Source organism: Botrytis cinerea, chromosome 6 (genome assembly GCF_000143535.2).
Source record: "Botrytis cinerea B05.10 chromosome 6, complete sequence".
Lineage (NCBI taxonomy): Eukaryota > Fungi > Ascomycota > Leotiomycetes > Helotiales > Sclerotiniaceae > Botrytis > Botrytis cinerea.
Window position 1 is genome coordinate 1,953,103 of NC_037315.1, and position 11,057 is coordinate 1,964,159.

The 11,057-nt window shown below is 47.1% G+C and overlaps 5 protein-coding genes across 6 annotated transcripts; 1 reads left to right on the forward strand and 4 right to left on the reverse strand.

Annotated features, from left to right (window-relative positions):
* Positions 1-226: 226 nt before the first annotated feature.
* On the reverse strand, positions 227-2,863 carry BCIN_06g05690 (hypothetical protein). Its single transcript, XM_024693623.1, has 6 exons — positions 2,456-2,863; positions 2,199-2,241; positions 1,710-2,102; positions 1,103-1,525; positions 915-996; positions 227-853 (listed from the first exon to the last, which is right to left on the reverse strand). Exons 1-6 carry the CDS (start codon positions 2,568-2,570, stop codon positions 446-448), a joined length of 1,464 nt encoding a protein of 487 aa, XP_024549409.1. The 5' UTR covers positions 2,571-2,863; the 3' UTR covers positions 227-445.
* Positions 2,864-2,868: 5 nt separating this feature from the next.
* On the forward strand, positions 2,869-5,994 carry BCIN_06g05700 (hypothetical protein). 2 transcript variants are annotated; one of them, XM_024693624.1, is made up of 3 exons: positions 2,869-3,083; positions 3,434-3,996; positions 4,095-5,994. In XM_024693624.1, the coding sequence occupies exons 2-3, from the start codon at positions 3,493-3,495 to the stop codon at positions 5,676-5,678; spliced, it is 2,088 nt and encodes a 695-aa protein (XP_024549410.1). In that variant the 5' UTR covers positions 2,869-3,083; positions 3,434-3,492; the 3' UTR covers positions 5,679-5,994. The 2 variants fall into 2 exon arrangements, with proteins under 2 accessions (XP_024549410.1, XP_001559063.1); XM_001559013.2 differs by lacking the exon at positions 2,869-3,083 and having other exon boundaries at positions 3,200-3,996.
* Positions 5,995-6,001: 7 nt separating this feature from the next.
* BCIN_06g05710 (hypothetical protein) lies at positions 6,002-7,286 on the reverse strand. Its single transcript, XM_024693625.1, has 2 exons — positions 6,869-7,286; positions 6,002-6,744 (listed from the first exon to the last, which is right to left on the reverse strand). Exons 1-2 carry the CDS (start codon positions 7,134-7,136, stop codon positions 6,065-6,067), a joined length of 948 nt encoding a protein of 315 aa, XP_024549411.1. The 5' UTR covers positions 7,137-7,286; the 3' UTR covers positions 6,002-6,064.
* Positions 7,287-7,306: 20 nt separating this feature from the next.
* BCIN_06g05720 (hypothetical protein) lies at positions 7,307-8,508 on the reverse strand. Its single transcript, XM_001559010.2, has 3 exons — positions 8,178-8,508; positions 7,888-7,993; positions 7,307-7,747 (listed from the first exon to the last, which is right to left on the reverse strand). The coding sequence occupies exons 1-3, from the start codon at positions 8,327-8,329 to the stop codon at positions 7,661-7,663; spliced, it is 345 nt and encodes a 114-aa protein (XP_001559060.1). The 5' UTR covers positions 8,330-8,508; the 3' UTR covers positions 7,307-7,660.
* Positions 8,509-8,614: 106 nt separating this feature from the next.
* On the reverse strand, positions 8,615-11,017 carry Bcpdi1. Its single transcript, XM_024693626.1, has 4 exons — positions 10,722-11,017; positions 10,438-10,592; positions 10,156-10,372; positions 8,615-10,100 (listed from the first exon to the last, which is right to left on the reverse strand). The coding sequence occupies exons 2-4, from the start codon at positions 10,565-10,567 to the stop codon at positions 8,852-8,854; spliced, it is 1,596 nt and encodes a 531-aa protein (XP_024549412.1). The 5' UTR covers positions 10,568-10,592; positions 10,722-11,017; the 3' UTR covers positions 8,615-8,851.
* Between the last annotated feature and the right edge of the window lie 40 nt (positions 11,018-11,057).

Consider the following 11,057-nt stretch of genomic DNA (forward strand, 5'->3'; position numbering starts at 1 on the left):
GGAAAGCGTTTGGGATCTGGAAGTTTGAGAAGCGGAAACGAAGAGACTAGGTAGATAGCTTTCGAGTGTAGTGATCTCATCAAGATAAAGATGATACGATTGTAGTCAGCGCACTAAGTTTTTGATTCGAAGGTTTGGGGTGGGTGGGGTATGGGTCTTTATTTAGCCTAAGGAGGTGAGATTGAGAGAGAGGATTTGGGATGTTTGGTGAAGATTGATCGATTGGTGGAGTTATTTTATGGTAGGTAGGTAGGTAGTGTAGGCAGGTAGTGTGCTGAATGTGGGGGTTTAATGCTGATGGATAGATGGATGGATGGATGGATGGATGGATAGGGTTCAAATACTTCTATGCTGTGCTATCCTCGCATCATTGGATTTCAAAAACTCGCTTCATATTTTCTAATTTCTCCTTTCCGTCTTCCCTAAAATACCCCTCTGTCTTTCACTAATCAATCACATCATCTCTCAGCGCAAAGAGTTCCCCCATCATCTCTCCCGTCTTGCTCCTTACAGCATCATGATACATGCTATTAGTAACCCACTGTTTACAACCCCTCACCAATCTAACAGTTTCCTGCGCCAACCCGAAATCCACATACATATCATCCATATACGTAGCTGAATACATGGGGACTTCATTTCGTGCCAATTGCCATTCGTCGTATAGGGGAGGCCATTCCGTGTATTCGGCTAGGATCTTGGCGGCGGGGTAGATGGCGGATAGTTCGGGGGAGGTTTCGAACATGAAGGGATATATCATTTCACCGGAGAAGAAGAGCGGTTCGCTGATTAGGGAGGAGGGGGAACGGGGTCGACCGGTGAGCCATTTGAATTCGGAGAGGGATTTTCCTACCTGTGGGGAAGAGAGTTAGCATTTAGCTTGATGGTAATGGAGGTTATGGGAAAGAACTTACTCGGTCGGCGGCCCAGTCTGAGGCTTTGCCTTGGCAATAGATAGATTCGTGCAAGATGGCGTAAATCACATTGTTATCCATACTGTGGTAGCGGAGGGTTAGTGATCATTTTTCGAGAGGGTATCTGAGGATATCGAGACTTTTGGGGAGTCTGGGAAGTTTTAAAGGGCAAAATGAATAATGCTTACCTGACTACATCCTCGATAGCCTTAAGAGTAGGTTTAGTAATGAATGAATACTGATCCAAATCCGAACTCATCCTCAACACAATGTCATGGACCAAATCCAAACCTCCATGGAACCCGAACTGAATACCCATAGTTAAGAACATTCTCACGGTTAATGTACCACCAGATGGCATTTGTAGTCCATTCTTGGCGCTAATGTGGATAGCCAGACCTTGAACAACAGCAACATCTTCGGGAAACTTTTGATAGTAGGCTCGGTTCCTCTCAATTACTTTTTGGAAGGTAGCACGATAAACTCGATCGGCTGAGTGGCCAACTGGGGCAAGACCACCGCTGGTGAAAACTTCACGTAGACCTTGGTGGTGAAATGAGAGATATGTGAGGATGCAGAAACCGCCAAATGATTGGCCGAACACGGACCATCTGTATGATATTAGCGGGTGTTCACTCCGTATTTCAATAACATGGAATCAATGGTACGGAAAATGAACTTCGTCTATGTCGAGAAGCAAAGTCCTGAGAAGGGACGGGAAGAAGGGAGTGTTTTTGGGATCCAAGAAAAATCGGAAATCGGATCTCGGAATAGAGAAAGAAGAAAACCACACACTTCTTAAGTTCTTCGGGATAATCGGCAGTGAGTATCTTTCTTATAGCCTCACAATCCCTCACAATATTATCAGCTCTGAAATGCTTAAGATAATCGGCTTGACGTTGAGCATCCCCCTGCAAAGCCAAAGTACCAGCTGAAATAGGATTACTCAACCCGGTTCCACGCTGATCAATATATAACATTTGATAGCCTTTGTCAAGAACTACATTGGTAATTGGAGAATCCTGAGGTGGTCTGCATCCAAAACCCGGTCCACCTTGGAGGTAAACAAACCAGGGCTTTTGGGAAGACTTGCGGGTTTCTTCTTCCGTGGGCTTTATGGCTGGATTCTCATGTTTGATTACACTGCGTGCAAATATTCGAATCGAGCCTTTTGATTCATTAGAATAGCTAGATAGGTGGGCTGGAGTTAGGGTCTTGCTTTCAAAGGAGGTACTGGTTGCTATTTGCTTGGAGTATGAGGAATTCTCTGGGGACACCACTCACTCTAAGGGAACCTCGAAAAAAAGTTCCGAAACTTTCAGTTTTCCTACAAATATGTCAGTTTGTAGTTCTTGCCTCGTACTCTACTGTTACGCAGAAAACACTGATAGATCAGATAACAGCACAACAGACAGGTCCAGGATCAACCATAGATTGAGCCCACTTTGAGCAGAGAACAGATCGGTCACGACAAATACAAAAACATGAATATGCGAGTAGTTTTCAAATGTAGAGAAACCAAAACGTAGAGAATATCTTACCTGGTACCAAATGTGTTTTTGAATCCACAAGCTGAGATACGGACATTTTGCTAGGTAGGTTTGAGGCCGGCGTCGTCCTTAACAATTTAAAGAGTTGTTTGTTGAGGTTGAGCATAAGAAGTATCTCGGGAAAAAGCAATATGGACGGATATGTAAACTGTTGGATGGGCACACCGCCGACTGTAGCGTGCTCAGTTCAATGTGCTATCTCACGCTCCACGAACGATAAGCAATGGACAGTGAAAAGGATGAGATCGCAATCGTACACCTGTCTATCCGTGTGTAATACTTGCAGAAGAGGAAGAAGGATGCATGCTTTTATATGTAGCGAATGTTATCGGATTAAGAATTTCACATGTGACTTTTATGAAGATATAATCTCCAGCCATGCACCAACATTCACGTACCTGTCTGTCTATTTGGAGGGCTCAAGGAGGGGAAGCTATGCAAACGTGGGGCCAAGTCACCTCAAGGGTCAAGGGTGGATTGCTTGTCCAGCTCGTAACTCGTCCAGCTCGTCTTCTCTTCTGCGCATTAATCCACCCCACCAAGAAATAAATCAACATCTTTGATAACAATTGCACAGAAGAAAAAGCTGATTGGAATAGGCGTAGGGAACAGCGTGAAGGTATGTGATATTCAACACCTCTCTCTACCCACACAGTAGTTACAGACACATTTGAGATGAAGGACGAGAGAGCACAGTTGTATATTATGGTTATGCTTGCTCAATATCATATCTGCGGTTGAGAAAATGCAAGTTCCTTTTTTGCAGGTCCCGCCTGTGCTTGCAGATTCTTCCGTTCACTGCCCAGTGGTTGCATGATACAGCATAAAAACTACACCTACCTGGATACATACGGCTTCGAGGCTCCTCGGGATTTACATATAATCTCATTACAGGATTGACACCATCCAAGTCATCTGAACTACCTATACCCACAACTCCTGCAAAATCGCTGACTCTATCCTCAATAGTCACGTGATATCATACCCCTCTATCCTCTACTTTCTGGTCCGCTCTCCAACCGTTGAAGATGGCTAAAGACAAGAAATCCAAATCCGAAGACAAGAAGAAGAAGCTCGCGGAGAAGAAACAAAAGCAAGAGAAAAAGGCCGACAAGAAGGAAAAGACCAAAGCCCAAAAATCCAAATCCGCCGACGACAGCGACAATGAATCTGTCGATCTCGATTCCGTTCTTGCCGAGTATGCTAAAGCCCAAGAGTCTTTCTTGAAGATCACAGAGGCGGTTTGCGAGCCTCCTAGACCGAGAGCTTCTTCAACTCTCATCGCTAGTCCCAGTAATGCGAATGAATTGTTTTTGTTCGGGGGCGAGTATTTTAACGGGGCTTTGGCGACTTTCTTCAACGATTTGTATGTGTATGCCGTTAATAAGGATGAGTGGCATGTAGTGACTAGTCCGAATGCTCCATTGCCAAGATCTGGACATGCATGGTGTAGAGGTGGAAACGCAGGGGGAATATATATGTTTGGAGGGGAGTTTTCGAGTCCCAAACAGGGAACTTTTTATCATTACAATGTAAGTTCTTTCGCGCCATATCATTACGCATCATACTTTCAGACTTGATGATCAGGATGCAGATCTTAGATATATGAATATACACTAACGACAAACAGGACTTCTGGCACCTCAGTCCCTCTGAGCGTGAATGGACACGTCTAGAAACCAAAGGAAAATCTCCTCCTGCCCGTAGCGGTCACCGCATGACCTACTACAAAAACTACATTATCCTATTCGGTGGTTTCCAAGACACGTCGCAAGCGACCAAATATCTGTCCGACCTTTGGGTCTACGACACTTCCAACTTCGTCTGGCACAATCCCGTTCTTCCCCCCGTGACCCAGAAACCCGATGCCCGATCCTCCTTCACCTTTCTCCCGCACGAAAATGGCGCCGTGTTGTATGGAGGCTACTCCCGTGTCAAAACAAACGTCTCGGGAAAACAGATGAAAGGCGGTGGAATGGCCATGCGCAATGTGCTCAAACCCATGGTCCACCAAGACTGTTTCTATCTGCGCATTACCCAACCCGCCGATACATCGACCACCGCTCCTCCCACCGTGCGTTGGGAACGCAGAAAAAAACCAGCCAACACGCCCAATCCTCCACGTGCAGGCGCCACAATGGCTTACCACAAGGGACGCGGTATACAATTTGGCGGCGTACACGATGTTGAGGAATCCGAGGAGGGAATTGATAGTGAATTTTTCAATACGCTCTTCGCATGGAACATTGAACGAAATCGCTATTTCCCCCTTGCCCTCCGCAAGCCACGAGCGCAGAAGAAGAACAACGGAGGAAACGAGCGCGGAGGAGGAAGGAGAGGAAGAGGCCAAGCGAACGAAGAAGAACTCCTACGCAATCTCGCCGCGCTCGAGACGGGAAAATCACTAGCCGATGCAGATGATATGGAGATCGACACAAGCAAGCCCGAAGATGAAGATGCCGATGCCTTGCCTGCGAAACAGATCCTGATGGAATTTCCCCACGTGAGATTTAATGCCCAATTGGCGGTTCAAGACGACGTTCTTTACATCTACGGAGGTACATATGAGAAAGGCGATCGTGAATTCACGTTTGATGAAATGTACGCCGTTGATCTAGGTAAAATGGATGGCGTAAAGGAGATATTTAGACGAGAGCCCGAGAACTGGCTTGGCAGCGAGGAAGATAGTGAAGACGATGAAGAAGATGATGACGAAGATGACGAAGACGACGAGGAGGAAGATGCCGACGAAGAAGGCGATGTAAAAATGGACGATAAGAAGCATCTACACACCGAAAGCACGCGCAAATCCAAGCGCAAGGAGAAGGAATCTCTTTCCTCCGAACTCCCCGACGCATCACCCAGCACTTCTGCGCCCGAATCCTTCGACGATACACCAGAAACCTCAAGTACCAGTCCGGACGATAATCTCCCGCATCCTCGTCCGTTTGAGAGCCGTCGCGATTTCTTCCAGCGCACGGGTAATGAATGGCAAGAAGCGTTGATGACGGGGCTTCGCTGGAAGGGAATCCAGCCTGAGACACTCAGTGTGAAGGAGATCAAGACGAAGGCGTTTGAGATGAGCGAGGAGAAGTGGTGGGATTGCAGAGAGGAGATTATGGCGTTGGAAGATGAGCAGGAGGCGAGTGGCATTGGGGAGGTTGTGGCGTTGGCGGAGAGGGCGGAGGGAGGGGGTGTGGGAAGGAGACGGTAGAGCGGGAGTGGTAAGCTGGATAGGTGGACTATGAGCTAGCAAGATTATACGTGTTCCATTGTCAACCTTTATGTGATTTCCAACACCGATTAGAATGTCTGAATCTATGTACTCGGAGATACTCGGCACCGACACTTGAACTCCTAACTTCCTCTCATTTCCATTTTCCCCAAGGGTATCCCAATACAAAAATCTAAATATACATACGAACAAGCACGCAATCTTGAAGATATCCATCCATCAAGGTGATCACTCTTCCCATGAATTTTCCTGCACATCTAATTCCATAATCATAACACTACTAATGAGTAGCCCAATCCGCGTAATTCATTCCCTCCCTCCCCCCCTCTCTCCCTCAGCTTCCCCCATTTTACCCATCCCCTCCCCTAAGCACCATACCTATTAAAACACTCTTCCTTATGAATCCCCAAACAATCCAACGCGCACACCCTCCCTCCACACCTCATACACTTCACTCTCCCCCAATACCCACACACTTCACAGAACACCCTCCCCGGTTTCCTGCGATCCTCATCCGAGCAGCCCCCTCTCGCCTCCGCATAACTCAACGGCGGCAGCTCCAGCAACCTCTGCATCACCTCTCTCCCCGGCAAATTCGGCACGCGCGAAACAAGCAACGGATCGGCATCTCGCGGGTGCGGTTTCGGCGGCGGCAGCGAGCACAAAAACGGCGCGAATGTGGATTCTTCCGGGGCGGGGAGAGCAGCCGGTGTGGGAATTGCAGTCGCGGGTTCGGATTTGATAAGAGGCGTGCTCATGTTTCTTAAAGGGGTGGAAGTCGCAGGCGCGTTGGGGTCTTTTTTCTTGTGGCTTCGCTTGGGGGGGTCGATGCCCGGCGGGGGCGGCTCTTTTCTCTTGTGGCTTCGTTTCCCGGTGCTGGTGAAGCCGGGGGCGGGAGCTACTTTGGGGACGGAGATGGTAGGGGTAGCGGGCTGTTGGGTGGTGGGGAGAGAAGAGAGGGCTTCGAAATCGGAGAGATGGTTTGCGAATGTTTTCTGGGAGGCGAGGATTTTGCGGACGGAGGGGGTGAGTTTGGATTGGTTTCCTGTTTTTGCATCACGTCAGTATTTGCGCATAGCTCTCTCTCTCTCTCTCTCCTGCTAAGTTCCTTTTCTTCCCTCTCCTCTCTTCCTCTTCCTCTCCCCCAAACCCCCAAGAAAATCACATACTTCTTCCCCCTTCCTTTCCCCTCCCTCCCGTAACCGGTATGTTAACATCCCTATGATTCTCCCTATCCAACTGCGCCAACTCTCTCAAAATCTTCGCATCCTGTTTCTTCGTCGTTTCGGCACCCAATCCCACACCTGCCGGGCCGCGCGCGCGTCGCGCCGAAGGCTGAAGTCCTATCTGCGGCGCATTGGCAACATCGGGTACGTATGCGTAGCCTGGGGCTGGAACGAATTTTGAGGGCGCGATTTCGAGGACGCCGAAATTCATACTCGTGTGTGGTTTTGAGAGGATGGCAAAATATGTTGTGAAGGAAGGGAAGGAAAAGTTATCAAGTTTTTATTTCTAGATGCCGAGGCGAGGTTGAATATTGTGAATGGTGAGGTTTTGCGCGATATGGAAATCATGAAATATCAGAGCAATTTTTTAAACGAAATCAATGGATATAGACAAAATTACTGAAGCTGTGTTGATGCAGTCCCGTCAAGGATATATCTCAGCATTACAACCCAAAACTTTACATTGCTCCAAAGAAGCTTCTTCAAGTCCGCACACACCCTACCACATAAAATCATTATGAGGTTCTTGGAGATGTTTCTTATTTCCTATAAACCTAGCATTATGCTCGCTGCTCGCAAAGATATTCACCAAATCAACTCATCGCATCGCATTTCGGATATTATACACAATCTCCTTCCGCTGGCATTCTCTTCCTAGCTTCCTTTCCCACACTATGCCCTTTTCTAGAAATCGCCTTTCCAATCCCATCTCATCTACTGGCGTCCCTTCCTGACTTATTTCTTCTTCTTCTCCAAATCTGCAAGCTTTTCCTCTAGCGATTGGACATATGTGTGAACTCTCTGTACTGAATTTTGCAGACTCTGTATCATGCCTTGGTTAGCCTTGTTCTCGTCCAATCCACTTCTTATCGTTGGATCCTCCCTCCTCCCTCCTCCCTCCCAGCCCGCAATATCATTCCCTCCAAATCAACCAGCGAAGAACCAAAAGAAATAGAACTCACATAGATATCCTCTGTCAACAACTCATTGCTGACCTTGTATTCTTCGAGAATGTAATAGTAAACTCCGGCACCGGCTAATGTTGATCCGAGTAAGAAGCCAGTCAATCTAGAGATTCCCATCTGAATTAGTTTTTATCCTCATGCGGCTGTATCGTTTCCTGTATCCTTTCCCCTCTTTTCTTCCATCCCGTCGAACCCGTCGAACCCGCCGAACTCTAGACCCCTCCCCTCATATCCTTCCCCTCCATGCCATAACCAACTCCCAAACAAGAAGAAAATTCCCAACTCACCCTCCTCTAAAAGCACCGACTGGTTTCCTAACTGGCAAAGGAGTTTCCGTAATTTGAGCCGCTCTCCTCGCACTCATTGAGAAACCTCTGGCGGCTCCCATTGCTGGTGCGCGAAGCATTTGGCTTGCTGGTGATAAGATGCGCGATGCCATTGTGTCTATAATATTATGTTTCGAATTCGCAGTATCGTGATTGATAGTATGAAAATAGAATGTCGATCGAGAATGTCGTCAATTGCTTTGTTACGTCGTGGTGCGGAGTTCTTTAACCGGACTCTTTCGTATGTTTTGTTGAAGATCAAGCTTTTGTTTGGAGCTTTCCCCGGCCGACCATGTAACTTCCTGAGGCGCGAATATTTTTTGGCTGAACAGATGCGGGGTGATTTTACGATTTACAGCACCAATCAATCACTTCTGGGGCACATTTTGATAAAACCTTAATAAGTACCTAGGTGTCTATCGAGGTAATTAAGATAGGAAGATCTACATAATTCAAACGATAATTTTATCACGGGGAGAAATCAGATAATCAAATAAACAATTCTCATTTTGCTCCAGTATTGCTCCAATGTTATTGCCTTAACAATTTAAAGAACCCCAACCCCAATACCTGTTGCGATTAAGCTACAGGTACATGAAACAGAAGAAACCCAAACTTTCTTTTTCGAAATTAAATCACAACTCGTCATGATCCTCAGTAGCAGCTGCGGTCTCGGTGGCCTCAGCGACCTTGCTAGAAACAGTCTCACTAGCCTCCTCAGCAGCGCTCTTAGCAGACTCGGTGGCGGCTTCTGCTTGCTTGGCCAAAGACTCAGCAATTGGCTTCTCTGCCTCTGGGGAAGCAGCGGCGTTCTCATCATATGCAACTTCAATCTCATGTTGGCCGTTCTCCTTAATGAACTTAATCAAATCTTCGATGCTACGGCTACCGTTGTAGGTAACTGGGTTCTTCTTGTTACCAGCCTTGTACAACTTGATGGTTGGGAAACCCTGAATCTCATCTGGGACATCGTTGAGAGTAGCATCGACCTTAGCGATGGTAACCTTGTCAGTGTAACCAGCATCAGCGTAAAGGCCAGCGAGGATATCGTATTTTGGTGCAAGAGCCTTGCAGTGTCCACACCATGGAGCGTAGAACTCAATCAAAACATCCTTCTTGTCATCTAAAACGATGTCATCGTAGTTGTGAGCAACGACGATTTGAACTGGGCCTTCTTGCTTCTCTGGGATTGGCTCAGACTTGATGCTTGGCTCAACCTTTCCGTCAACGTATTGTTGGACGAACTTGCTAATGGAAGCTTCAGTGATCTCAACACTTTGATCGAAAGGATATTTCTTGTTGTCGACAGTGCTTTGGATAGCGAAAGCAGGGAACTTGTCGGCGTCAAGGTTCAAGTTACCAGCGTGAGCTCCGAAAGCCTTTGCGTCAATGGTTGCAAAGCTGATGGCACCACGGTGCTTCTCTGCGACTGGCTTAAGAGTCTCAGCGAGAGTAGTTCTCTCCTCTGGGGTTTCGGCGAAAATGTATGCCAATGGAATTCCAGTGGCCATGTATCCAGCGTATGTTTCTGGGCCAACTTCGCCAATCAATGGGATGGACGCAGTCTTTGCGAACTTCTCAATAACCTCGGCGTCGAAAGCATCTGGGTAGATAGCTTTGCCCTCATCGAATGACTTGTAAAGGACAATAGATGGGAAGCTAACACCCTCAGCTTTTGCCAAAGCTGCATCATTGCTGGCACCGAAGAGGTAGTCGTCACGGAGTTTCTCCGCAACTGTGTTGAAGGTGGTGTTTGAGGTCTTGTCCTCAGCATCGAAGTATGCAACCAAAACTACCTTGTCGGCAGTCTTGAAATCCTCCAATGTATCCTTGGTTAAGACTGAGACGGCGGGGAGGGATTGCTTGGTCATGTATGAGACAATCCTAGATATGTTTGTTAGTTTATGAATACTGCTGGTAAAGGAATACATCGACTCACGCTGGGGCTTTTCTTGCGCCGGAATATGGGGAAACATTCTCTGCGCCACGGAAGACCTTGAGAGTTGGGTAACCCTCAACGCCAAAGCTTTGGCAGAGATCGGCTTCTTCTGTGCAATCAACCTTGGCCAAGGCAATCTTCTTCTCCTTCAATGTTGTAGCAGCTTCTTCATACTCAGGGGCCAATGCTTTGCAGTGACCACACCAAGGTGCGAAAACTATGGAATAAAAGTGTCAGTCGGTGGTTCACACGAGACAAATGGATGTCGTCAGAGCAACTTACACTCTAGAAGGGCCAAATCATTCTCCTTGATGAAATCTGGGAATGTTTCCTTGGTGAGGGAAGCGACATCAGAGGCCGAAGCAATTGCAGCTGATGCAAAAGCCAATGCAACACATTGTAGATAACGCATGTTGAAGGTATTTCAATTCACGGGCCTGCAGTGTCAATGCGTTAGAGGGGGGATGCCAATGTAAAAGCGTGAGATGCAAAGGTGTAAACAAGAGTGCCCCAATGCAGTGACACTTTTAAACGCTAAGCTGTGCGATAGATGATTGGAAACTTACGTCTGCTTCAAAGAAAGAATGGTTGTTGGAGGAAAGAATGGATTGTGGTGGTTCGGGGAAGAAGAGGAGAGGTGTTCCCTTTATTCGATGATTCGGCTACTGTGAATTTATCAGCCTTCCCGCTAGTGATTAAGATAACAGCGTGTCTTTAGCATTTTGGTGTACGATTGCAGGTTCACAGGTCCATAGAGCGATGTTATGCCGAATATCCCCAATGGGCAGCATGTACCAAGACTAATCTAACCCATACATCACATCAGGCTGAATCATTCGAACCATTAGAAATCCCAAATTGCATAAAGGACAACATATCATTATCGTTTTATCTCGTCATGC

What these genes read in the sequence shown, in the direction of transcription:
- BCIN_06g05690 (XM_024693623.1), bottom strand. Translation starts at nt 2,570, where the DNA reads ATGCTCAACCTCAACAAACAACTCTTTAAATTGTTAAGGACGACGCCG. An exon ending in TTTTTCGAGGTTCCCTTAGA is followed by an intron (nt 2,103 to 2,198) that starts GTGAGTGGTGTC and finishes CCACCTATCTAG; the next exon opens with CTATTCTAATGAATCAAAAG. An exon ending in GCTATCGAGGATGTAGTCAG is followed by an intron (nt 997 to 1,102) that starts GTAAGCATTATT and finishes CCGCTACCACAG; the next exon opens with TATGGATAACAATGTGATTT.
- BCIN_06g05700 (XM_024693624.1), top strand. Translation starts at nt 3,493, where the DNA reads ATGGCTAAAGACAAGAAATCCAAATCCGAAGACAAGAAGAAGAAGCTC. An exon ending in GAACTTTTTATCATTACAAT is followed by an intron (nt 3,997 to 4,094) that starts GTAAGTTCTTTC and finishes AACGACAAACAG; the next exon opens with GACTTCTGGCACCTCAGTCC.
- BCIN_06g05710 (XM_024693625.1), bottom strand. Translation starts at nt 7,136, where the DNA reads ATGAATTTCGGCGTCCTCGAAATCGCGCCCTCAAAATTCGTTCCAGCC. An exon ending in GGGAAAGGAAGGGGGAAGAA is followed by an intron (nt 6,745 to 6,868) that starts GTATGTGATTTT and finishes ATGCAAAAACAG; the next exon opens with GAAACCAATCCAAACTCACC.
- Bcpdi1 (XM_024693626.1), bottom strand. Translation starts at nt 10,567, where the DNA reads ATGCGTTATCTACAATGTGTTGCATTGGCTTTTGCATCAGCTGCAATT. An exon ending in TGATTTGGCCCTTCTAGAGT is followed by an intron (nt 10,373 to 10,437) that starts GTAAGTTGCTCT and finishes TTTATTCCATAG; the next exon opens with TTTTCGCACCTTGGTGTGGT. An exon ending in GGCGCAAGAAAAGCCCCAGC is followed by an intron (nt 10,101 to 10,155) that starts GTGAGTCGATGT and finishes AAACATATCTAG; the next exon opens with GATTGTCTCATACATGACCA.
- BCIN_06g05720 (XM_001559010.2), bottom strand. Translation starts at nt 8,329, where the DNA reads ATGGCATCGCGCATCTTATCACCAGCAAGCCAAATGCTTCGCGCACCA. An exon ending in GTCGGTGCTTTTAGAGGAGG is followed by an intron (nt 7,994 to 8,177) that starts GTGAGTTGGGAA and finishes GGGAATCTCTAG; the next exon opens with ATTGACTGGCTTCTTACTCG. An exon ending in TGTTGACAGAGGATATCTAT is followed by an intron (nt 7,748 to 7,887) that starts GTGAGTTCTATT and finishes GGCATGATACAG; the next exon opens with AGTCTGCAAAATTCAGTACA.